Raw genomic sequence first — 27,022 nt, forward strand, 5'->3', positions numbered from 1 at the left:
TTGCTGGGTTTCTCCCCTCCCCTCAACAATTCTGTAGTGAATAATAAACCTGCTTCTTGGTCAAAAAAATTTACAATTGTTATTAAGTAAGGCAGCAGACAGGACTTTACTTAGAATATACTCTAATCTAAGCATGGTTATAAAGAAAGAAACCCATAGATCTTTTCCCATTCCCCATTTTAAATGTGTTTTTACACAAGCCAGTTTCAAAACTTGACACAAAGCAACAATAGCAACATGTTTAAAGGCTGCAGTGTGATATTTGCATAGTGTTCTTTGCACCCATCTAACCTTTAACAAAAAGATAAATAGAGAATTATAGATATGACCTAGGTCTCTGCTTAGGAAAGTATGTATCCAAGTTGTTTTACACACATATTTGTTATGCAAGTCTTGTTCTACCTCCTTTCCTTTCCTTTTTATTAGTTTTCCTCACTCTGCTATGTATAAATTTACATCAGCTCTTCAGAGAGGCTTGTAATTTAGTTTCTATGAAGCACCAAATGCAATACTAGGTACTTTTTTTACTAAAACTTTTTATTTTTGAGCCTTCACTTCTCATTTTGACATGTTTATTGTTTCAACACTCTGTGTAAACACGTGTTTTGTTCCCCATTTATCTTTTCATTCATCAGTGCTATGCCACCTTCATGACCTACACAAGTGTGATCTTTTTTTTCCTGGGATATTTTGATGCAAAGAGGATTCAAAATGGAATTTGCTGAAAATAAGTTCTCCCAAAAGGGGACTCTAACACACTGAGAGTTTTCCCATTCTTTCTGTTAAAAAAAAAAAAATACTCCACCTAAAAGCAACAGTAGATATAGGAATCATGCCTCTCTTGCATTCTCTGGACAGTAATAAAATTAGGCTGTATTTTGAAGAGGTGATCTCATGCTACTTAACAGTGAACCATTTGCATGTGCAATCTGAGATCTGTACACTGGCATGCAAAAAATACATTTTCAAACTTAGAAAACATCCTTATTTGTACAAATTGAACAGTACTGGGTTCCACATGTTCAAAGTGTCACCACTACGGAATACACGTTTGTATCCTGTAGCACTGAAGAGCCATAGGCATGACTAGGAGCAATTCTGTTGGTATCATAAAAGGTTCAGAACAAAAAGAACGCCCTACCTAAAGAAACTTAAAACTTAAGTGTAAGAACAAGAGACAACAGATAAATGGATGGGGAAGGAGAAAGAAACAGAGTAGTACAATCAGTAGGATAAACAGTCATCTTATCGCATCAGGAGCATAACAGCTAGTGTCACAAACTTACTCTGGTTTGTGGGGTGTCATACAGATTTTTTTGGGTTTATTGTACTAATATAGTAGGTGCGGTCCCATTGGAAAGCTGTACCCATTTGTGTCATTGTTAGTACTGTATGGATTATGTCATTCTATGTACATCTTTATGCTTTATGCATGGGCCATGGAACAACAAAAAAACAACACTTTACTTTCAGGTCAGCGCACCCTCGCACCAAGCACAGTACATGCCCAGAAGAGGCATCGCATTAGTCTGACCTGGCTCACCCAATGTCTGTATGCTCGGACTATATACTCTGGCTCGCCCAACATCTGTAGACTGCATACTTCAGTAGGGCTTTTTGGCACTTTTATCTAATAGCTGATTGAATCAGCTTCAGTTAAAAGCACCAGAAAGCCCTGCTGAAGCACCCAATCTATACAAACGCTGGGGAGCCGGGTCAAACAGATATACTTCCTCTTCCAGTAAAGCACTGTGTTCGGGGTTTTTTATTCATGTCTGTCAGCACCCACAATGTCTAGGACCCTACTAACTAAGCTGTGCTCAGAATGCTGGGAAAGAAATCCAAGCTACAGTGAAACCAGGACTTCATCTTGGATGTCTTTAATAAGCCTGCCCCCATTGTATAAAGATGTGTGTCTGCTTCCTGACTAGATCTGAAGGCTAAACTCAAGTCTTGTGGCAAAATGTTTGCAGCTTCACTAGGGAAAACAAAGGGAGACTTCAAAACCCCAGGTTAGAGGCTGAAAGTAAGCAAAACTACACTGATTCAGTATCAATTCATGAGGCCCATGTCAGTCATACTAACAAGACTTTCCCTTGGGATTACTCTCTCCTGAACTGCGATAAGATATTTACACCTCCCTGTGCCAGACAGCAAAGCTCACGATGGTGAAAGTACACAGAGCATGTTCTTTACATTTATTTGATCATGAAGCCTATATTAAATTTGGATGCAATTTTAAAATGTAAAAACATGAATGAACCATTCCTTCTATTTAAAAGTTCTGATCTTGAGCTAACTGAAAAAAACTAACTTACACATGAAGATAATACACACAATTTGCTTGTGTAGCTGTATACCTGCACCAACAAGTCGACTTGTATGTTTCATCACATAATACAGATGCGCAAAACAGAAATCCAGCACTTCTATATAAACATTTGAAAATGTGTTCCTCCATGTCTTAAGTATAAGCCAGCAAGGACCAAGCTACCATGAAGTCTTATTCATTGTAAAGCTGCACAGAAACAAGAAGAAACTTTCCACCTGTAAATGCTATAGTTATACTGAAAGTTATGATCAGAGGAATTCTATTTTGTTCAGTTTTTTAAAGTATTGAAACATTATGGTGATTAAGTATTTATTCATTCAATGTATATACCACCCTTCCTAGCAAAGGCCCAGTGTGGTGCAGAGGACCTGGACATTGCAGGAAACAAAATAACAAAAACAGAAGATAAAATAATGAGGGAAAAAAAACTAACAAACAAAAAATACAACTCAAAAGGGAACCAGGACATTAAAATAAAACAGAGAACTCCTAAATGACATCATCTTACCTTTGTTTAGTAAATGCCTGCCCAAATAGGAAAAATTTACAGCGCTTCTGAAAGATGTCCAAGCTTGGGCTCTGGCGAGCCTCAAGAATGAGGGCGTTTCAGAGATGAGGAAAGCAACTGCTGAGAATGATCTCCCATGAGTTTTTGCCAACTTAGTGTGAACATCATGTACTGCCAGTACATGTAGGCTGGCTCGCAGCTGACCTTAAGGATTGCGATGAGGCATAAGGGAGAAGGCAGTCTCTTAGGTATGTGTTAGTAAATAAAAGGAGAAAACTGAAGATGTCCCAATACAAAGATAATTCTTAATTATACCATGGTGCTTCTCAGAAGATTTTCACGGAAAAACAGAGTAATTTCCAGTGCAGAAGAAGGGAGAAGGTATAAAGGCAAAATGACATAGCCCCTATAAATCTGTGGAAAGACACCGGAGAAGTCTGTAATGTGTGTTATAACCTGTGTCTATACTAGTAAGCAGAGCGGGTATACCTGGAGTTAAAACAAAGTGCTGACTTTAATCTATTTCTCCAACCAGGTAAGCAAGCTGGGGTTCAAATCACACATCAGTGCATGGATGCTACGGGAATCAGAACTGGTGACAAGCCTAGGATGAAAACATTCTCATGTTCATGATTTGTCAGAGCAAAAATGGCTACTCTGAAAGAAAAATAGCTTGGGAACAACTTGGGTGAAATGGCTCCCAGAAGAAGCATCTCTCGGGAGACCATTTATGCAGGTAGTTGTCCGAGAGAAACCACAGAGCAATCCTCCAGAATTTCCTTTGCTCCCTGCCCTCAAACTCCCCTTCCATAGGTCTAGATCAGGGGTAGGCAACATTTTTTGGCCAGAGTGCTGAAAAACACCACAATGCCTTGCAAGGTGCCAAAGTGCCAGCAGGGCAGAAAACAAAATGAGGGCAAGGGGTACATGGCAGGATGCCCTGCTTGTGTCCCCGTGTCCCCCACCCAAAGACCCTGCCCCCCAGTCCTTCCGCCCTGTGCCCCTCACCCAAAGCCCGTGCCCCCCCAGCTCGGGCTCTGTGGCTGTCAGCAGCTACCCCGGCTCTGGGTAGCTGCTGGAGCCCAGGCTGCTCCCAGCAGGGCTTGCAGCATCCCAGCTGCCTGCTGGGAGCAGCCTGGGCTCCCCGCTGGCAGCAGCTCCCCAGAGCCGGGGCTGGCTGTAGCCTGGAGGCTCCAAACAGCTATGCCAAGCTCCAGCATCAGCTCCACACCAACGCGTGCACCCGTGCGTCGTTGCGGACGGTGGGGGAGGGGCCTGAGGCAGCACAGCCCCCGTCTCTCCCCAGCTCCTGGCATGGGGGTGATGGAGGGCTTCCCCCAGAGTGCTTCAGGGTGGAAATGCCCAGCGCTGAAGCACTTAGGGAGATATATTCTGCTCCTGGCTTTTTCAGGCACAGCCAATGCCCCAGGTTCCACTCAGGCCACAGTGGAACCAGCCAATCTGAGCTCCCACATCTGGGCCTAGTTGATGCTACCCACATCTGCCCAAACTGCAGAACTTGGCTCTGAGAAGTGCAGCTCCCTGCTTCTCTGCAGTTGGGTGTGAACACAGTGTGGGAAATTCAAGGCTGTTGAACTCTGGACACAGGGCAGGATTAAATATAATAACAATTTTTTTTGGTAGTTCTCATTTTGTTAACAAATATTTTAATAATATTAATATTGTTTATGAAAAGATGCCATCCTTGGTGACAAGGGACTAGCATTCTGAATTGCCCATGACATCTGTTTAGTAGAGCTGGGTGGATTCTACATTAGTTTGCCCTATCCTTAAATTCAGTTTTAAAATGAATGTTTCATCGGTATTTAAACCCCTTTTGCCTGCTCTCAGTAAAATTTCATTAGTATTTGAATCAAAGACCGTTTCTAGAAGCAAGATTTATCCAGTGGCAATATTTATGACTAATATTGTTAGAAGTCTTGAAATAATAAGCAGATTTGAATAAACTGCTACACAGTACATTCAACAAAAAGAAAGAATTGCAAATTTTGCCAAAAAATAAGCACAACAAATTCTTCAACTTTTTTCATAGTAATCTTGGAATTCACTCTTTCCAGATACATAAAGTGACTGTATCAATCAGTGCACATTAGATTTGTACTGCAGTAACATTAAAGTGCTAGCTGTGCCAGCAACTGAACAAACCATGGTGTAAAAATTGTTCCTGCATTGAAAAATTTGAAATCTAAGGACTGGACACATTTACGCAATTGTAAATTTACTTTTTTTTCCCCCACACGTGATGAGCACCTTGCCGGGGTCATCTGACCCCGGTGCTCTTTCCTGCCAAGGCAGGGGGTCGGACTAGATGATCTACCTAGGTCCCTTCCGACTCTAGCTACTATGAAACTATGAAACTATAATTTCATCAAGGTCTGGAGCAGATTGAAAGCAACTTCCCTGGGGTACCTGCTTGTCTGTCGGTGCTGTTAGCGTACTTCAACACTATCTGGCAAAGGGGAACATATAACAGCTATCCCCCGCTAGCTGCAGACATCAGCCAGTTTTTAATGCCAGTTTAAGTTATATCCCAATTTTTCCCAGGATAATTATACACCGCATTCCAAGTAAATTATGCAATTTTAGGATTGCAAATCATGTGTCTATTCCCTACACACAAAGAATACTGTTAAAAAGATAACATGACAGAAAGCAAAGGAAAGCAGCCTCCCTACACAAAGGGGTAAAAACATTTCACTCCAGGGTCCTGACAAAAAGCTAATTTATTATAAACTGGCTGCATCTACACAAAATGCTGACTGCACAGTGCCCAAGACTACTGCGCAGTAGTGTCATGTGGCAGAAACTGTGATGCAGCGTTATTGCACAGTAGTCTCAGGCTACTGCAGTCAGTATCACAACAAAGCCAGTGCTACTGTCCAGTTATTTGGGTTACTGCACACTCACTTAGTACTTGTTTATGCAAGTACTAAATGACTGCACAGTAACGAATGTGCAGTCAGCATCTTGTGTAGATGCGGCCACTGGAAAGAAAACAGGTCAAAAAGCATTATATAGAATGAAGCACTAATTTTTCCTCCTGGTGAATCTGACATTGCATAGTACTGAACATGCTATATTTAAAATATCAGCGCAAATACTGAAACTGAATGCATTAAATAGTATACAATGAGGAACAGAAGTTGTGTCAGCAGTTCTACTAACCTGTCTTCACTAAAGCGTCGACCAATCAAAACTTTACACTTGTCTTGGGGTAAGCAAGCTGCTAGAAGAGGTACTGTCCGCAACACTCTACTTTCCTTTAATCAGAGAAGAAAACTGTTTCAGAAAAAAATGCGAACACAAGGGTTTTTTTAAACCCGTAAGATGCTTCCAAACGCATATATCGTACAGGTCCTGAGTGACAGAAAACATCTACAACAGAAAAAACTATCCAAATACCAATTTTAAATGTATTCTTTACCATGTACCACCCACGTGTAATAGTTGCTTTCAGAAAATAAACTTCTCTATATAAACTAGGACTGCATGCGTTTATGAACATGCTCAGACCTGGAAGGATTTACTTACAGACTGAAGTTTTACATATTTTGGCTGAGTGGGGACTTCCACCCTGACACTGCCAAACTATTTAGCTTGACCCTAAGGCCATGAACAGGTATTATATGAGTGCTGGGATAAGAGTCTCACTCCCAAGACAACAACAACAAAAAAGACAGCATACAGCTGTTGGAGGGATTTCTTGTGGAAGAGAACTAGCTCCAGGTCTGCCCAGAGCAGAGCAGGGGTAGGCAGGCTCCTGTGCTGCAGTTACAAGGCTCTAAGTGCCCTGCTGCTTACAGACTATACACCTGTCTCCTCCTGCACTGTCCTGGTAGGCCCAGAAGAGCATCTGGGGAGGCAGACTGCAACTGCTTTGCAACAAAAGCCTTGCTACTATGGGAGAATTCCATCTCCTCTCTTCACATTTCTCCAAGTCAGCCCAGAGAAGGGCACAGAGGAAGGGCTATTCTCTCTCTTTGGGAACCAGAAAGTTTCCTGCACCAGGAGAATGACTCTCCCCACCCTGCCGATCAGCTGGAACCCATCTGGTGGGGCAGGGGGGCATCCTCCCAAGGTAGGAAGAATTCCAGGGCTGTCTGTGGCATCTTCTGCTTTTCAGCAGCTGACAAATGCCAGCCTGCCCTGCAAGCCTGGCAGAGGGCAGGCTGTCAATTAATGGGCTTCCCTAAGGGCAGGGAGAACTTTCTTCTGTACCTTTCCAGCCAGAGGGAGGGCACACATGTACGCTCCAGCTCATGGGTATTTTTTTCTACCGGTTAAGAATATCAGAGTCTTACTGCTAGAAATGAATGCCTGTCCATGGCTTAAGACTTGTTCAATTTCTTTTAGACAAGATAACACGTCCTTCAATTTTTAATGGGTATTGGGAAAAAAAAAGGAAAGCACAGTTTAACTTCAGGGTGGAAAATTATTTAGAGAAGAGACTCATTGTGAAGTCTAACTTCAGAAAACTCTTTATTTTTTTTAAACAGACAAGAAATTATTTCTCTCTCACTCTCCAGGATACACCTCTCAATGGATTTTCACCCTAGGCATTCAGCCTACTCCTTGCTCCTATCCAAGTTAATGAAAAACTACTATTAGCTTCAGTGATACAGGGGCTTAAAAAGCTCTAGAATCATAACATAAAGGGTAACACAAAATGAGAACTACAACACTGAGTAAGAAGCTGGCTTGATCAGTGAATTTAATAATGCAAATTATTATATATTTTAATACACAAAGGGGGCACTGACTGGGGAGAGTCAGGGAACAGGAGGGATTCTAAACTGTACAGCCACCTAGTACAAGGTGGTGTACAGACATATAAATTAGTACAAAATTAAAAAATGTTTCCATCACCTACAAGGACACCTGACTTTGATATAGAGGCTTATTTAAAATGATTTTTTTCTTTCAGAGATCAAGAACTCTGAACTCTTAAGACTATTTCACTGACTAGTAATTCATATTACTATTAATTAGTCAGGCATGATGGACATAAGTACTAACTGAAACAGAGATGGTATGCGAGAAAGAGGGACTTAATTTTGCCTTTACCTGTAGTCATTTTGCAAAATTTGCCAGATTATATACCACGATCCAAACAAACAAACAAACAAAAACTCCAGCACTTAACCAGCAAACAAAGAAAGAATTATCTTAATACCCTGGAATATTACAATGAGTAACCACTTGCTGAGAGTATGTTAGCATGGATTCAATTTTATGCAACAGAAGACTGCAAGAATGAGCAATACCAGCCACCTCTGTTATGCAGAAATTGTTGTACAATTCCTTCAAACTCCACATGCAACTCAGTTCCCAAATTTAAGAAGAAGTGTTTAAGTTTCAGGGTTTACTCCACATAGCCACTTCACAGATTTCTGACAATGGCACATTCTTGAAGAAGTTCAGGGTATCACTTGTGTTGTTTGTAACAGACTAATATGCAGTACGGTAGAAGTATAGCCACCTGGTAATTGTATTACAATATGGTTTGTTGTCCATTTTAGTATTCTCTGTGATAATATGACTGAACTGCAGAACATCCAGCTAGAACCATCACATTCCAGGACACTTCTGAATTACCAAGCCTTGAGGTACCTTGAATACCACCAGGTGTGAAAACAAAAGCTTCTCCTCTCTAATAGGTATGCTCTTGCCACTCTAGAGTGGATAGAATACATAGGAGCTCTTGAACATCTGTGAGACCATCTGAGATAGGTAAGATATGAACTTTTACGTAATTTGCCAGAGTGAATGAGAGGGCATTTTCTTTTCAAAAGCCAATTGCCCAGGTATGTTCAGGCAAGGACATTCTTTCCCATTAGAGGTCTGCCATCAGTGAGGTATATCATGGTAAAACAGTGGTGTCTGAAAAACCCAAGTGGCAGTCTCTGGGGTCTTCTTCCTCAGCAATAACTTGAAGCTGACAATTATTAGATTAGAAAATCTCTCTAAGCCTGCTTTATTCATTTGGAGTGTGGCACAGCTCTCAGCTCATTCATTTAATGTCTGTGGGATGGCTAAAAAGCCCCATTTAAAAAAAAAAAAGACAAAGGTCAATTGTGCCTTATGTCTCTTTTGCTATACCAAACATTAGAAACCAAAAGCCTGCCTCTGTTAGTGCAAATGTCACTAACCTCACAGCTCTACCTAATATGCATATGGCCCCTGCAATGAAGGAACTAAGAAACCCTCCTGGAGGTGACAAAATTATATTTTCTGGGCATAGGTGCCAAATCTTCTGCTGAGATGGGTGGCATTCTCTTCTCTTCATTCCAGGATAAGATACTTGTTTAGGTGAGTACTGGCCAATGCTGACTTTCTGTTCAATTGTGGTGGCTGTTGTCTCCACTGCCTCAGAGATAACTTGTGTATTGTTCCAATTGCAGATTTTTTTTCACAAAGGTCCTTGGAAAACAGAACCATCGGACAACTTCACAGATCTTTCAAATGGCCCTGATTCAAAGTACTTCAGCTTGTTTTTTAAACCACCCCTTTTTAACAAATGATTTAAAATATTCTTAAGCACTTCAATGATTCACAAGTTGTAGCTGTATTTCAGCAAGGCCCAGAGGTGCTTCAAAAGCTAAGAGCTCCAACATCCCAGACACTAGTCAATATGCAGCATATTAAGTAGTAACAGCCCTTGCCCTGAAGAATTTAACATCTGAAACATACATCAGGTGGGGGGAAATGCACGAAAGAGATGCTTCAATTCATACAAGAGCCAAGCTGGGAAAATTAGTCCACCGTAACTCTTACTCCAGCATCTTTTCACATCTGTTGCAACTGGGGTCCATCAACATCAAAAAAGCTGATTATCTGCATTACATCTCATTGATAAGAGGCAAGAAGTTACCACCAGACATTTTTCTCTTACGTTTTATCCATTAGGGTCTACTTGATTTTTATAGATGTAATATTTAATAGAATGTAATAAATATATTAATAGAATATAGCAGAAATTTAACATAGATCCTAACATGCATTCAGACTCTGAACCAGTTTCAAGTTACTAGCTATATCAAGGCTAGTGCTTGAAGTTCATGTAGCCCTACTAAGATAAATGAGCCTCCACATACAAGGAAGGATGTCATATGGATAAGAGTTACATGAGCATGCTATGATTCAAGAAGAGGAACGAATACAGAGAATAGTGATGCTTTAAACACAAATGAATAAATAACATTAACAAGTCATATGAACTACTTGTTCAGCCTTCCTACTATTTTAGAAGCTAAGGGAATTGTATGCATCTGGACAGGATTGTTTCCCTTCACTCTCTCCCACACTCTTTCCCACTAAGCTTCTAGTTGAACTTTGACAGTTCCCATAACCTTACTCACCTCTGCCGGATGCTGAATTATATACAAGCAGGTGGAGACCTTTAGAGGATGTACTGGCAAAAACGGACACAAGCACACCTTCTGTGGACGGCTGCAAAGAAGGGGGTGGGGAGAAAAACAACACATACACAATTATATACACTGAATTACGCAAACCTTCCCATTTCCCAGGAGAGGTGTTAGCACTTTCCTGTACAACACAGCATATTCAGACAAACCTGTTTACAGTTTTTGCTGCTGCTTTTGCTATTATTTGCAAGTTTTTATCCAAAAAGTCTGTCTGAAAGAAGTATTCACAGACATCCCCTAGGAAGATCAGTTAGGATTCAATACTTTGAGAAAGATGTGTTTCCATTCTTGGCGAGAGAAAAACAAAAACAAAACTGATGACTGTACCTGGATCAAGGAAGGAATCAAATCATTAAAGGGATCCAGACCTTCCACCTCAAATAAGGGAACCAACCAAAAATGGGGAACAAGACTAATGTGTATACATCAGACATACTATATATACTGACCATATACTTGATATACTTAATTCCATACTGTCAGCAAGTTTGGAACGATCCTTCTTTGTTTTTACAATTCCTGCATCAGAAACTTACAAGCAATATTTGAACTCTGCTGAACTCCATGTACTGCTGATGTAAGGTGCTGTGGAAGAACAGTCTTATGAAGAAAGATTTATATTTTTTTTAACTTACAATGTGAAAGGATCGTACGTCCACGCACTAAAAGACGCAAAGAACGAGGTACAAAGAGTAGTAGAGGCAATCAGAGACAATATTACAAGAAAGTAACATCATTAAATTATAGAGTAAACCAACTAAAACACATATTTAAAAACATTTGTTTAAGAGTATATTTTAATTGCCCGTTTGGAAAAACATTTTTCTAGTATTAAGATTATGACCAGGGTAATTTTTTTAAATTGGCAAACAAATCTGTGAAGAAAATTCTTCCCCTTGAAGTTAAAAAGCTGAAACAACAATCCCTTGTGCCAGCGGGATCCAACTTTTTTGGCAGACATGCCTTTCCCCGACTGCCATTTTGAACTTTTCATCTGCCTGACCCACTGCTCTGCCTTCTGCTCCCTGGTCTGTACTCCCTCCTGATCTGCTATTCTCCTTTTTGCTTCCTGCCCTAGCTGCTACCAAGTTGCCCATCCCCCCTCTGACCTTCCACGTGCCACACACACAAGCCACCCCTGCTTTGTGGTACACCCTGCAACCTTTTCTTACCACAACCCAACTGCATATTTTGCATTGGGTATCTCTCCACTGCATATGTAACATGACTGGAGCTAGCCTGCATCCAACACTAGCAGTGTTAGCAGCTGACAGCTTGTGCCAATTCTTGCTTTAGTCCATACCTTTTGTCAAGCAAACTGATATTTAAAATACTACCACATTCAGTGAAGGCAAAGTATGAATGTAAACTAAATCAGTGGCAACACTTGTGATATTCAGTCACTGGTGACTGGTGCCACCCCAGCATCCAGTCAGCAATCAGTTATAAATTCACCAAATTGGCTGTGCAGGTCAAATCAAAACCAAAGTTAAAATTCTTATGTCATTTCTGACTGCAAGTGAAAGCAAAACCAAAACTAAAACTGTAATTATTTTTTGTTTCACTTTCAGTTCAGCGAACACACAGAGCAGAACAATGCAAGGGAAGTACACGCTAATGGGTATTGTCTTTACATTTTTACAAGTATTCCAATAAAAATAATTTCTTTCCACATAAAGCTTTGAATGTGTTTGAATATAACATTTAAACCACATTAAGTGTGCTGTATTTAATTTTTTCCCTAATCAAATCTTTCAGTTCAAATACTTGTGGCTACTAGGATAATAAATTAACATGGAGGTACTTTTTTAGTTTTGTTTACTAAATATAAGTCAAATAAACATGCAAAATCGGATCACACTCTATTTACGGCATTAGAAATTTCAAACTTTTCCAGAAAACCCACATCTCTGGTGGCCATGTCTTCCTTTTAAAGTTTACTCTTGTAGTCCTTCATGCAAAGGCCTAAATTCAGTCCTCACATTCCCTAACTTAGGCCTCTCCTCTAGGATCTATTTGGTGTGTTCAGAAGAGTTGTGTAAAATAAAGATAAAATCTCAATACAATTTGACAAAGTGGGACTGCAAATACTTGCTGTGTTTGTCTTGAGTGTTTGACACAAGCTTGGTATCTTTTTTCTCATAATTTAATGTTCTTTCATTTCCTGACAATTCAATTTTCTGTTAAGTATGAATTCTTCATTTCTGTCAGATATTATCAAATTCACAGCACTAATAAAGAGAAGCTGTTAGTTAAAGGTTTTGCAATTATGGCATTTTCTATATGGCAGAGATTAAGTTATGAATACCCATTGTAAACTACAATAGGCCTGAAGCTGTTTAATGATGGGATAGTATAGAGGTGCTTGCATTCAACTGACTACAGTTTGCCTAAGAGACGAACAGGCAAAGAAAAGGATCAAGAAAGAGAATATCATTTTAGAAAACTCAAAGAAGGTTTGAAAAAAAACCCGTAAATGTTGCAAGGTTGCCTCCAGCACATTTACTGGTTTGATGATAGGTTAATCTTAGAGAAGGTAAAGGATATATATGGAATAAGAACAGGAATATGAATATTAATTAGAATAGAACCTGTTAGGAATGCTTAATCTTTTTTCATCTTATTTAGTAAGTTTTCCAATATTTTAGCCAAATGGTGGAGTATAAAAACTGGGTCCACTTTGGTATTTTTCCTCTTCAGTGTCGAACTACAGTTCTTACTGAATTGCCCACTTGCAAGCGTACCTGGTTAATGTTACTTAGCAACTTTGTTTTTGAAACCTAGGTAAGAGAGTGCTTTCCTTAATGGGCTGGCCTCCTGCTAGAGACTTTTTAAGACTTTAAGACTTGTAAAAGTTAAGGTTAAATTGTTTGCAAATATTGATAAGATTATTATGCCTTTAGATAAATGTGCATTTGATAAATTTTGATCAAACTTGCTAGATATGCCTTATCTATACTGTTTAATCAATTATAGTAACTGAATTTCCTATTAAAATTTAGATGTTATTATATTGTACATATTTAATTTTGGTGGGACTGGCTTTGCAAGCTCTCCTTGGTTCTCAGAATCCATCTGAGGGGTCAACACCGCTACATAAATCAGCTTTCAAATTAGTAAATTCCTGACTCCAATTCAAAGGGCTTCATTGTTCACTAGTTTTTACAGGCAGAAGGAAATAGTACTGAATAAATAAATTCTGACCTCAGGATGTTTACTATAATGAAGTCTTCTAGATACAGTTTACTTTATTTTCAGACCTCGTTTTTATAAAAAATCTGTTGCTACCTTTTTGTATCCTTTCCACACTTGAGTGTATTTTTGGTTGGTAAACTTTGTTAACCTTGTAAATTAAGGAAGTTTAAAGAAAGCATGCATTTTCAAAACATTACAAAAACCAATCTTATCCATAACTTCATTTGTGGAGCACAAAGCACTGCAAACAGTACTTTTCAATATAACTTAATTACTTACACATGTATGTATATCACTTATCTTTAAGCACCCATTGACATGCCTAATTATTTTAATTATGTACTTGTACTACCTCACCCTGGGGTTCACACACTTCTTTCTATACTTTCACTTTAGTGCCTAATGGTTATTGTTCTTTTTAGAGGAAAACCTTTTAAATTACAGGCATGCAAGTTTTGGAGTTCCTCATAGATCAGGATGGGAGAGGAAAGCCAGGGGGGCTTCCCTACAGGGCAGAATGGTAAAATTCTGTTTGAAAGCCAAAACAGCAGCCAGCATAAAGGCTGGCTAAACAGTCATTAATTTTGTATTTTTGCCTTCTTTTTCAATGTGTTAGTACATCTGGCTAGGAGTTTCAATCTTGGGCTTTACTTGCAAACAAAAACATAGTTTTCTTCCCTCTTTAGACCAAAAGGAGTGATTTGGGTCAAGCTCTGTGACAAGAAATCTTGAAAAGTCTCTCTTACTACCTAAGCCATGCTACGTAGGAATGATTCTTTTCGTAGGGTAACAAGGAAACACTGGCACGTAGACCAAACACTGTCAAATGGGAACCTTCTTTAGAAGTATGGTTAATTTTATATTAGCATCTGTTTAACCATAATTTTAATTTAGTTGAGATTTTACTAAAAAGAATGAGCAATTCTCCTAGCATCTGGAAAATTATCCTGAGGCCAATCCAGACTGTGATGTCAACTCTAGGTGCATTTGCGCAAATATTATAGTTTACTGGTTTTAATAACAGTTGAAATGTTCAGAAAGGTGTGAAGGCCTCAGACAGTTTGTCCAGTTGGTTTAAATATGTGCATTATGTAGTAAAAAAGTAATGTTAAAATTCACACTAATATTTTGTTCACATACAAAGACACTATGCTGAGCTTATCATTCAAAGCCTTTCCCAACAGGGCTGAGACCAGCCAATTGACATTGCCTTTGTCCAGTATCCAGCCTGCTGTGACTAGCAGGTGTTGGGCAGGGACACTGTAAAGGTGAAAGTGCAGGAGACCAAATAGTCTGGTATCCTGCAGACCTTTCCAACAACTTCTGTAAAGTCCTCTCACAAATAAGATCTAGGTAAGCCCCCAACTTGATTATGCTCATTTTCATCCCAATTTTCAACCTGTTGGAAGATATTCACAGCTCTTTAAAACAGACAACATTCTGGGAACGCAAATATATATACTTTTTTGGGTCTTTCCTGAGGCCTCCCATAGGCAATTATGTGGAATTGTAGACATGTAGCTTTTTTCTAAATATAAACATTAAAAAGCCACTATAATTAATTCTGGCATTTTTTTCCCCCAGAGCAAAACTACAAAATAATATCAAAATAGTGTTAACTTCTTTGGCCTAAGAACTGAAGCAGGGCTAAGTGCGTCACAAGGCATGTTCTTGAAACACAATGTCCAGCATTACAAGCAAAAAGGAAGCTGATGTTTTTGAGCCATTTTCAATAGTTTCAACATCATTATGTTCCAACACTGTCAAGGTCAGGCTACAGACTCAGTATTTTCAAGGAAATGTAACTGGCCAAATATAGGTGGCTGCTTCAAGGTCAAGGTCAGAACACCAGAGGCCTCAGGGTCAAAACCCACCTGAGGAGTCTGAGCAAAGGCCAGCCCGTCATTCTTTTCCACCTACACATATTTTATACTAATGCACACATTAAACACACACTGAATCAGTATTCAGGGATTTATAGCATTAGGCTGGAATCTAGTTAAATATATTTTATAAAATCTGAGAACACGTACTCAGTTTTGCTGCTTTGTGTTAAAAGTAAAGCACTGTAGATTTTCAAGTGTTGCAGACTACAAGTGCGCTTTTCCAAAATCCATTCATCCTTCTGTTTGCCTGTGGTGCAGATTGCCAGAAGCCGAAAATGTACGATGTGGATTAGAATGCCCAGTATTAAATAGTAACTTAGAAAATAAAGTATTATTCTATGTCTGTTTCAGAGACCTGATGGAAGATGTTAATCAATGGGATACTATTATACTACGTTACAAAGAATATCAGAATGACAAAGTAGGATATGGAGGTGGAGGAGTGGCACTGTAGGATAAAATAGACAGTAACTACATAAAAATCTCATCTGAAAGGAAAACTAACATAGAATCCCTGTGGGTAAGTTCCAGACTTGAATAAAAGGATATAGTACTAGGACTGTACTACCAACCACTTGATCAGGAAGGTGAAGGTGATTATGAAATGCTTAGGGAGACTGGAGAAGCTGTCAGAATGGGAAAAGCAATAATAATGGGAGACTTCCACTACCCTCACATAGACTAGGTAAACACTTCATCAGTGCAAGATGTGGAGACAAAACTTCTGGATGTACTAAATGTAATAAATGCCTGCTTTCTAGAAAAACTCATCTATGATACTATGATCTTGGAACCCATGAACTGCCATGGGATTATAAGGAAGGTGTTTTTGTGATCTGAGACAGGTTAAAAGATAATCAGGGGTTAGGCAAAGGGTAAGGCTATATGCCCACTATTCAAGGTGCTGCAGGGTTCTGTGCTTAGCCCAGTTTTCTTCAACATTTTCGATGACTTGGAAAGGGGGGGGGCCACGGGGCGCAGCAAAGTGAAATCTCCAAATTTGCAAATGATACCAAATTATTCTGGATAGTAGGGGTACACCAATCTATCAGCTGGCTATTGGGTGGGCACCAATAAAAGGAGAAATGACATTATTGGCTATCAGGTTTTTTTTGGTCACTGTAGCTGATAATTACAGCTACATGCCCTGAGCACCCTGGCAACCGTAGTCCAGTCCCTGCATCCTGCCACTAGCCCAAGCCTGTGGCAGACTAAGTCTCAGCAAGCAGTGGGAGAGGGAGAGGGCACCGGGGAGCAGTCACAGGGCACTGAGCTCAGCAACAAAGGGACTGTGACCGGCTCCTGCTGCTGCTATGTCAACAGCACGCATGCAGCAGAGACCTGAGTGCCAGGGCTGCTGCAGAGACATTGGGCTACGTGCAGGAAGGTTAAGGCACTGTGCAAGGGACATTCTGCTCCTCTGGGCAACAGGCACCTTTGCAAAAGTGGCTTCTCCCCAGCAACTGTGGGAGCTCAGCTGTGAAGAGCCCACCAGCGCTAAGGCAGAGACGTGCTCTGGGGCTCCAAATGTGCCCAGCACCACTGTCCACACGAGGATCCACCCTGCCTGCCGGGACAGTAACACAGGCTGTGCAGGGGCTGTAGGTAGGAGCCACAGGAGGAAGGCGGGGGGTGGGGAAGGGAGGTAACATGCCTAGGAATAAAGCCGTCACTGCCTTTGCCATTGAAGGCTAGAGTAGATAAGAGGCAGTGACCAAAAAAGCCAATAAAATGTTAGGCATCATTAAGAAGGGAATTTAAAACAAAACAGAAAACACATCGTCATGCAATTATACAAATCCATGGTGTGCACACATCTTGAAAACAAGCATGCAGTTCTGGTCTCTACCTCAAAAAGAATCTAGTAGAATTGGAAAAGGTGCAGAGAAGAGCAACCGATATGATCGAGGTATGGAGCAGTTGCCATACTGGGAGAGACTAAAAAGCCTAGCTAGGGCTCTTCAGCTTGGCAAAAAGGCTAAGGGGAAATATAACAGAGATCTATAAAATAATGATGGATATGGAGCAAGTGAACAGGAAACTAATGGTCACCAAGTCCCAGAATATGAGAATTAGGGGGCACCCACTGAAATTAGCAGGAGACAGGTTTGAAACTAATGAGAAGAAAGTATTTTTTGTCTACAACGCATAGGGAACTTGCAGAATTCATGGTCAGAGGAGGTGGTAGAGGCAGGTACCTTGGTCAGGTTCAAAAAGGGACTAGACAAATTCATGGAAGAAAGATCTATTGATAGCACTTCAGCAGGCTTGTTGGAGATGTTTCTTTGCCATCTCTAAACTAATAATGGTGGATGCCAGGGAGCAGAATGAATAGGGTGAACGATAGATCACTGTAGAGATATGCAGCTCAATGGTCTCCCTCTAAAGCATTCACTCCTGCCACTGCTAGACAGGATACTAGGCTAGATGGGCCACTGGTCTGACCCGGTATGGGCACGGTAAGCCCCAGACTCTCTCCAAGCACCACCCTAATCCTCTTCCCCTGCCTGATCTCTTGCTCAGCTTTTTGCTCCCTGACCTACCTGTTGCTGTATTCCCTGCCTCCTCCTCTGTCTGATATGTGCCATTTACAAAAGCTATCAATGCTACTTGTGGCACACATGCTTTAGGTTGGCCACCCCTGTTCTAGCAGATCAGCACTTGCCTTCTTTGCTGTTTTACCTGCAGGACAGCAGCAGATCAGACAGAGAGCAGAATGTAAAACATCAAGTCAGGCAGAGACAGGGGACTAGAGTGGCATTGAGGGAGCTGCAGGGCTTAATTTGTGGCATGCCTTCCCAAATGTTTAGCCCCCACTGGTGTAGGCACTATAGTCAACCTTAATCTGCTCCAGTTTATCCCCTTCAGTCCTGCATGCAATATTAGGAAGTAGTCCTGGATACACAAAAATAAAATAAAATAAAAGTTTAATCAACTTATTCTTTAAAAAAAGACTGCCTTAAGGCTGACTTAGGGCTGTATACCGTGTTTCAACCCCGAACGAAACACAAAGAGAGAAACTCACTGGAAAAGAATTACAGCAAAAGAACAAGACAACCCAGTATAGTACACCATGCATCAGAAACTGCCCTTATTAGGTATCCATTTGCCTTAGGAGACCCTCCCTGACTGCCTCACCATTTTTAGAAGAGAACCTCTACTGAAAAACACAGTTATGGTCTGTTTTGTAGTCAGGACATAACCATTTGCCATACCTTAGCAGTGGAACCTGTCTGGCTAATAGTTCCCAATCTAGCTAGAGCTACTTCACATGCAACAAATCACTATCAACAGCCAAATATCCCAGCAGACTGGTAGCTGGCATATCAGACTCTACTAGATGCAGGCACATAGCCCACACTGCTTGTGCTGAGGCAGATGCAAAACTTGTATTTTGACCTTTTCACATTCTCCATTCTGAAGCTGTATTATCTGGTAGGAGACCTGCTGTGAGCTCCAGGACAACTGTAGCTGGAAGGAAAATGTGTCAGTATAGCTCCAAAGGAACTGCAATAAGAAGGGTCTGTAAGGGACAAAGTAATTCTGGACAGGTAACCCAAGACTCCTACTGATCTGTGAGCATAAAGACAGAATGAACCACAGCACTGGAGACTTGGGATTCTCATGGACAGATCAACTGGAAATTCTGTGGAAAGTTAATTAGCAGTGCTCCACCTTATCAGTTTTAAAACAAAAGTAGTGAACCAGCTCACCTTTTCTTTTAAATACAAAGGCCCTTCATTTCAAAAAACATCTCACAGTTGTTAACACACAGTAAGGTGTGTGCCTAATGCATTGACATCATCACTAGCATATGCTAGAAACAACATATCATCACATCATGTTGCTTTCTGAAAATTATAAAAGGTTTGCAGTACTTTTTTTCTTTTTAACTTTCTGAATTTAAATTTTAATTTTTTGACAGCATGTATTATGCCCCTGAAGTTTACTAATTCCAGCTGGTCAGAAGCAACTAGATGCCCATAGATAACATCAAAAGCAATAAAATAGTTGTCAGAAGGCATAGTTTAAAATAAATAAATAAATCATGCATGTTTCCTTAGAACAGACTCCCAATTAAGTGTACTCCCAAAACACCCTCCCCTTTCCTCCTTCAAACAACTTTTGAAAACCCATCTGTTTGTGCACAGCATTAGAGCTCTAATGACCACATGCCCTAGATTTCTACCGTAACGCCTTCTCTCCCTGCTCGTATTTATTTTATGGCTGTCAATTAATCGCGGTTAACATGCAGGATTAATGCATTAATCATTGTTGATCGTTGTAAAAAATCTTAACACGTTAATTGCACATGTGGTTTTAGAGCCTGTGCCTGGGCTCTGCTCCGCCACCATCACTGTCACTTCCGGGCCGCCCCGCAGGGCAGTGATGGCAGCACGTAAGACTGCAAGGTGGCCTGGGTGCAGGCTCCAGGCAGCTGCAGCGGGGGTGGGGGAAGGGGGGCATGCACAGGCACAAAGACATGTAGCCTCAGCCTGCAGGCAGCCAGAAACACAGCCTGGGGGCATGTGGAGCACAGCCCAGCAGGCAAGTCTATAAAGGAGAAAGGGTGTGGGGGAGAAAAGGGGTGTGGAGGGCAAACTAAGGCCCCCATGGTGAGGGAGGGAGTGGGGCAGAGGAAGATCCAGGGACAGGGGCTAGGGTGAAGGGGGCCCTGGGGCAGTTTGTGGGATGGTAAGAGCCGCGGGTAGGCTCCCACCACTGCATGCACTCCAGGGGAGGCACAGAGGCACATACCCCCCAGATCTAGACACAAGGCAGAGGTGGGATGGGGCTCTGTGCCCTGCTACCTTTTTGCCCCAAGATCCGCATGCTGGCTGCGCCATGTCCCCTGCCCACCTGGGAGTGGGAGGCATATAGTATTGCACAGCCCCCAGAACAAAGGCAGTAGGGTGCAGAGCCCCAGTTTGCAGTGGCAACCCGCCTCCATCCCATACACAAATCCAGGGGGCACATGCCCCCTGTGCCTCCCTCAGGGTGCGTACAGCGGCAGGAGCTCCCTTGCACCCCTGGACGAGGCCAGCATTCCCTCTAAGCTGCATGGTGTGTGTGGCCACACAGGCAAGCTTAGCAGTATGGCATGAGCGTGCTTGCGCAGCTTAGAGGGAATGCTGCTCAAGGCTCTGACCGTCCGACCACCCATCCCAGGGCCCCATTCACTCCAGCCCCATAGCCACTCCCTCCCTCGCCATGGGGGCCTCGATCTGCCCCCCCACCCCTTCTCTCCCCCACATCCCTTCCCCACCACACACCTGCTGGGCAGTGTCTGTGCGTGTGCATGTTTATCTGTGTCTGTGTGCATGCGTCTGTCTACCCCTCACTCTCAAGCCACAGCCCCTGCCCCCCCCAGCCCTGCTGCTGCCCCTCACTCCTGACCACCAGTACCCCACATCCTGCCAGGGCATGCAGGACCACCCCTCCCCAGGTTCTGAACACCACACACACTTTCATAAATTCTTCCCCCTGCCCTCAACCATAAAAAGTACCTGTATAATTTTGCATAATTTTTGCATAGTTTTTGGAGCATAATTTTTAGTTTTTAGCTGTGCGATTAAAATCACGATCAATTGCAACTCATTTTTTTCAACATGCAACTAACTGCAATCAAATTTTTAAATCATTTGACAGCCCTAATTATTTTGAGCACTCTTCACTCAGGTGAAACTCACTGGAGTTTATTAAGCTTAAATACTGAAAGCAGGACCTAACCCTTAAATTGCAAGATTTTTAGGGCTTGATCTTGAAAAAGCTCCCACTGACTGCAATAGTAAAGGATCACATCATCTACTGTGCACAGGGATTCTATTAATTATTTGGCATAATTTACCACTGCAGTTAGGCTCTGATTCAAAGCCCATTAAGTCTAAGACTCCTATTGACTTCAAAAGAAGAAGATAAGCTCTTTAACAGATATATGCATCTCTATGATCACTAAGGACCTTAGCTAGAAGAATGTAGTGTATCTGGGTGTATCAAACACCACATATTTTACAACATACTGAACAGTTCTTTTCTGACCTTTTTGAATTAAAATGAAAATAAAAAAACCTAAATGTGTTACAGTTGATCCCTGCATTATTTTTATGGGGCTCTACTGACTGAATACCTTACACATTTGGGCTAGACTATTTAACCAATTTACTCTGCCCCTTATGTAAAGTGAGTAGAGAACTTGCTTGGAAAATTCCACTTTTGAATGGTGAATGCACCTAGCAGTGCAAAGCTGAGGGAGGTGACTCTAGCACCACAACCACTTTCCATATCAAAACTTTGCCACCCCATATAATGGCTCAAATGAGATGGACGAGGTGGCAGCAATGGAACAGGCTGGGAAGAGCAAGGTGCTGTGATAGCCTGCTCTTCACTAGTACTAAAATGCCAAAGTGGTGCAGATCTCTTTATAGCTCCAGGTTTTGTCAGTCACTTGGCTGTGGCATATGTGGGCCTATAAGGAGGTACTCAACCTAAAGCATCTGAAAACTGGTGCAGATGGCTAGTAAATGATATTCTGCCTGGCTGGAAGGCGGGGAACAGACTGTAACTGATGAAGGTGAAGCTACTATGTGGGTTAAAAGCCCAGGAGCAGAGGGCAAGGAAGAAGCACGGAGAAGGGTTACCCCTCTCAGGGTCTGTAGAAAGCACACAGGTTTTGGTCTGTCTGTTTGTTGTCTGCACATATATTTGTTTTGTTATTTGTTGGTTTTCTGCAGGGACAAGGGTACCCCATAAAATAAACCATTGGAAACCAAAAGCACAGCTAACTGGCGGTGAGAAGGGATCTGGATGAATGACTTGCTTTCAGAGCTCTATTCTTTACTGCATTCTGCCTCCATTCTGGTTCAGTAGGCAAATCAAACCCTTGCCTTCAGTAAGAGAGATTCAGATCACCAGCATAAGCTGCATCTATTACTACCTTCATATACTTTCAAATACCTTTGCAGCATTATGTCCACTTCTGTAGTGCTAACAAGGTTCTCCTGAAAGGTGGCAATACATTTGCATAAACACAGGGGATATAAGACAACTTTCAAGATATTTTGAGTTTTACTTTTTTCACCAGCATAGAAAGTTACCAGAAAAAGCAGAAGCACTTCTGAGTTTTGTTTCCAATGACAAGTTCAAAGAAAATACAAACAAGCAAACAAACCCTGAGACAAGTTCAGTTGGTCTAATAAAAGATATCACATCTACTCAAAGAACTTTGCCTGCCTATGCCCTTAGACCAGCAAGGCTACAACCAAAAACCCTACTGCATTCACACACTGCAGTCAACACATATGCTGGAATGTGTCATCGAATAGTTTGCTGAACAAACTGAGACATTATTGTCTTTCAAATTAGATTATGGGGGGGTTAGTTGCAAACAAATAAATGAAATTCACAGGGTATTTTTTCAGAATGTAAAGCAATTTAAAATATTGCTAATATCTTTATTTCAACAATACAATTACTGAATTACTAAATCCATTATCAGTATGGTATGTTACCTGGTAATTTATGACCCAATCTGAAGCCAATCCAGGTAGGAGAACACTCGTGTCAATGCTGAGTCTCACTGACTTCAGTGGGTTTGCTTGCCTGGATCTGACTGTGGAAAGTAAGCCTCCAGACCAGCTATCTATATATACCTTAGGCAGGTAAAAACTGAGTTTATAAGTTTTTATTAACCAACTATTCAGGAAATGTTCAGGACAATCCTGAAAAAAAAGAATAAGTGTTTTCTCTAATCTCTACTACCAAAAAAAAAAAGGTGAAGACAAGGTAGTCTATCTACAGAGAGAGACAGAGAGAATATATGTATATGTATGTGCATGTATGTGTGTTTTTTTTTTTTAAATATATCTATAAATATTTATATATATTTTTAAAGATATAAATGAACACAACAAAATACAGTATATAAATGTAGTAGTGCAAGCTTCTGCAGGCCATCCAGCCAACAGCACTCAACAACATCCAAAATAGCATCTTCTAGGTGTGAAAAGGTATTTACATTGATTTAAAAAAAAATTAAAAACATCTCTGAAGACCACAGATGTCTTAATTGAATTTTAATAAAATGACAACTAAACTGCAAATCAAGACAGATAACATGTTAATTCAGCAAGTCAGCAACACTAAGTAATCTGACACAAGTGACAAATTGACTCAACCAGCCAGTAAGTCAGACCTACCTCCTAAAATCTCAGTCTGAAAATGTGGAAGGTATCTTTCCAGAACACTAGATACTACAAACTGATCAGTAACACAACTAGGGGTGGGCAAGTGGGGCAGAGATCCCAGGTGCCAACATGTAGAGGCACCAGAATTGGCCCCTGACCCCACAGAGTCCAAACCCTGGCAAGAGAAGTAGGCCCATGGTGCGGGAGCAGCAGGAGCCACCAAGAAATGTTTTTTTGAGTATAGATAGGAAACAGCATAGGTAAGAATCCAATTCTGCACACCTCCTCCTCTCCCACACACTCAGCAGCACCTCCTCATCTATGCCCACCCAATACCCTGCAGAGTTCACCCAGCATACTCATCGGGCATTTACAGACGTACTCCAGGGAAGGGAAGGGGGCGCTTTAATTAGAGTGACTCCGGAGCCGCTCTAATTAAAGCACCCAGAGCACCACATGTAAAAGTGTCCCCAAGCTAAAAAATGGTGGCGAGCACACTTGAAAGCTCATCAAATGAGCTTTTGTTAAAGAGCCCCACCACCATTTTTCAGCACGGGGACACTGATACACATGACGCTGGAGTCTACTGGAGTGCCGTAATTACCAAGCTCCAGCAGACTCAATTAATAGAGTCTGCTCTGACGTGCTGTAATTACAGCGAGTTGAAGCAGCCTCACTGCACGCATATAGGTGCCCATTATGCTTCTGTAACCAAGCAAGTTCATTTTGAATCAGTGACAAGAAGGGACATGCTCCATTAACAATTACTATGCACTCCGGCATATCAATTCCAGATGTAGGCAGGATAAAATCATTTTTTTCCAACTAAAATTCTTGGGCTAAAATGTACATGGAATTATACTTGTGAGGATCCTGCATAATTCCTGAGATTTCAACTGAGTACATTTTAATCAATACAGGTATAATGAGCAAAAAATTGACCAATTAAATACACGTTAATATTCTATGTCAAGGAAAGAATCAGTCCCTTAAAAGAAATGTTCTGATGCTACTGTATTTACTGTACAGCTTCAGAAATTTATAAATACAGATGTGTTGCCATGACAGGCGCATGTCAACATGGCTCTAATGGCTAAGGCTGCAGGGAGAGGTCACATTAATCAATACAGCTATGTCACCAGAAGCTGCTGATGTAAACAAAATTATTCAAGCAAAAACATACTTTACCAGTATAGATTATTTTGTCCACAGGGAAATTTTCAATAAACAAATAAAAAGTACAACTTTGCAACATCCACACCAGGGCTCCTTTACAGGTATAAATACTCCTCAGGTAGACGTGGCCTATACCAGGGGAAACAAACTCACCTGGGGGGCCCCAAGCCAGTCCATACTGCAGGGCTCCCTGGGGGTTGGATCTGACCTGGGGCACAAAATGGTGGCAGCAGCCATCCATAGCACTAGCTGCAGCATCCAAATCAGCCACCATGGCAGGGCCAGGGGATTGAGGACTGTGTCTCACCTGACTGCCATCAAAGACCATGTCTACAGAGCCCCCAGATTCCATGTCAGACCATGCCCACCACTGGCTACACCCCAACTTCCAGTAGTCCACCAGTAACCCTGCAGCACCTATGTTTCACATCCCTGGCCTCTACAACTGTTCTGAGGCAGAGGGCCGGATTTTAAAGCTCACAACACCCAGAATTGGTTATCAAATTTTTGAAAGTGTTGAACACTTGGCAGATTCCATTAAAACACTTATAACTATACTGCCAGAGCATAGAACCATAGAAAATTAGGATTGAAAGGGACCTCAGGAGATCATCTAGTCCAATCCCCTGCTCAAAACAGGACCACCCCTAATTAGATCATCCCATCCAAGGCTCTGTCTAGCCGAGACTTAAAAACCTCCAAGGATGGGGAGTCCACAACCCCTCTAGGTACCATGGGCGACTGGTGCCTCGCAAGACTTGGGGGGCACCAGCACATTATGATGAGGGGGAGGGAGGAGTCCCCCAGCAGCCAGCCGGTGACCAGGGTGGGGTCCCCCCACCAGCAGCCAGCTGCTGAGCACGCCGGAGGCACAGCAGCAACAGAAGTGCCAGCACCTCCACATGTGGCATGGCAGCGGTGGAGCCAATTTCACAGGGGGCACTAGTGCTCTCCGTTGCCCCCCCACCAGCTGGAACACTCGCTGTTGGGGGGGGCACCAGCACTTTGGGGAGGGGCACATGCCCCTCCTATGCATTGCCTATGCTGGGTAACCTGTTCCAATGATCACTACCTTCTTCATGAGAAAGTTTTTCCTAATAACTAACCTAAACTTCCCTTGCTGAAGTTTGAGACTATTGCTCCTTGTTCTGTCATCTACCACCACTGTCATCTAGCTCCATGTTTTGAACCCCCCTATTGGCCTCTCCAACACTTGTCCCTAACACTCTCCAAAAACTTCCCAGATTGCCTGTTGCCCTCCAAGCAGATATCAGGGTGATTGAAGTTCCCGTTGTGAATCAGTGCCTGTGATCTGGAAACTTGCACTAGCTGTCTGAAGAAGCCTCATCCACCTCAACCTCATGGTCTGGTGGACTATACTTAGCAGATACCCACCATGATGTCACCCTTGTTGCTCTCCCCTCTGACCGCAACCCAGAGGCTTTCAACAGGCCTATCTCCAGTTTCGTATTGGAGCTCTGAGCAATCGTACAGCTTTTATATAAAACAACTCCTCCTCCTCTTCTCCCCTGCCTGTTCCTCTTGAACAGTTTGTACCCAGCCATGACAGTGCTCCAGCCATGAGAGCTCCCACCAAGTCTCTGTTATTCCAATCATGTCACAGTTCTTTGACTGTGCGAGGACTTCCAATATTTCCTCCTCGTTTCCCAGGCTCTGTGCATTTGTGTACAAACACCTGAGGCAACTAGCCAATTCCCCTACTTTCTCAACAAGAATGAGAAGGCCACCCCTGTTGCCCCCTCCTGCTTGTGCTTCCTCCAGGTCACCCGCTTCCATGCTTATCTCAAGGCTTTTTGGTCTCCAATCCCCAGCAAACCTAATTTAAAGCATAACCCAATACCTTTAGAAACAAGTGAACACTCAGCATGCAGAGCTCTTCAGAAAAATCTGGCCTAAAATACCCATATCTCAAAACACAAAAGAGGTTGTTCAATTACTGCTTATTTTTATATTGGATTTTCCAGTGTTGAAGCCTGTCCACTTATACCACCAATTCGTGTCACATATGTCATGTCACCAATTCCAGTCATCGTACTGTAATGATTTTTAGTCATAACTCAACTACTCTGAATTAGAATAACTGCAGCAAAACATTTGAAAGACATTATCTACAGAAAAAAAGATTCCATTCTTTTCAGATTTAAGCCCCAACTAGGAAAATGTATATCTGTGTTGATGAGGGCTTGGAAGTAACAATTTTATTGTCACTAATAAATGTCAAGTTCTGTATGGAATAACATTTTTGTCTTTTGGAAAATTAAACAAGTTAGTTT

General features: G+C 41.7%; 1 protein-coding gene across 1 annotated transcript in view; it reads right to left on the reverse strand.

Annotated features, from left to right (window-relative positions):
* DTWD2 (DTW motif tRNA-uridine aminocarboxypropyltransferase 2) overlaps positions 1–27,022 on the reverse strand; it is a 186,628-nt gene that overhangs the window by 107,483 nt on the left and 52,123 nt on the right. The window contains exons 2-3 of the mRNA XM_090038423.1: positions 10,220–10,310; positions 6,027–6,121 (exon numbers count right to left, since the gene is read on the reverse strand). Coding sequence (XP_089894549.1) covers positions 6,027–6,121; positions 10,220–10,310 — 186 coding nt within the window. The remainder of the gene's footprint in view (positions 1–6,026; positions 6,122–10,219; positions 10,311–27,022) is intronic.

Source organism: Crocodylus siamensis, chromosome 3, assembly GCF_052110815.1.
Source record: "Crocodylus siamensis isolate JL-2025a chromosome 3, ASM5211081v1, whole genome shotgun sequence".
Classification (NCBI taxonomy): Eukaryota; Metazoa; Chordata; order Crocodylia; family Crocodylidae; genus Crocodylus; species Crocodylus siamensis.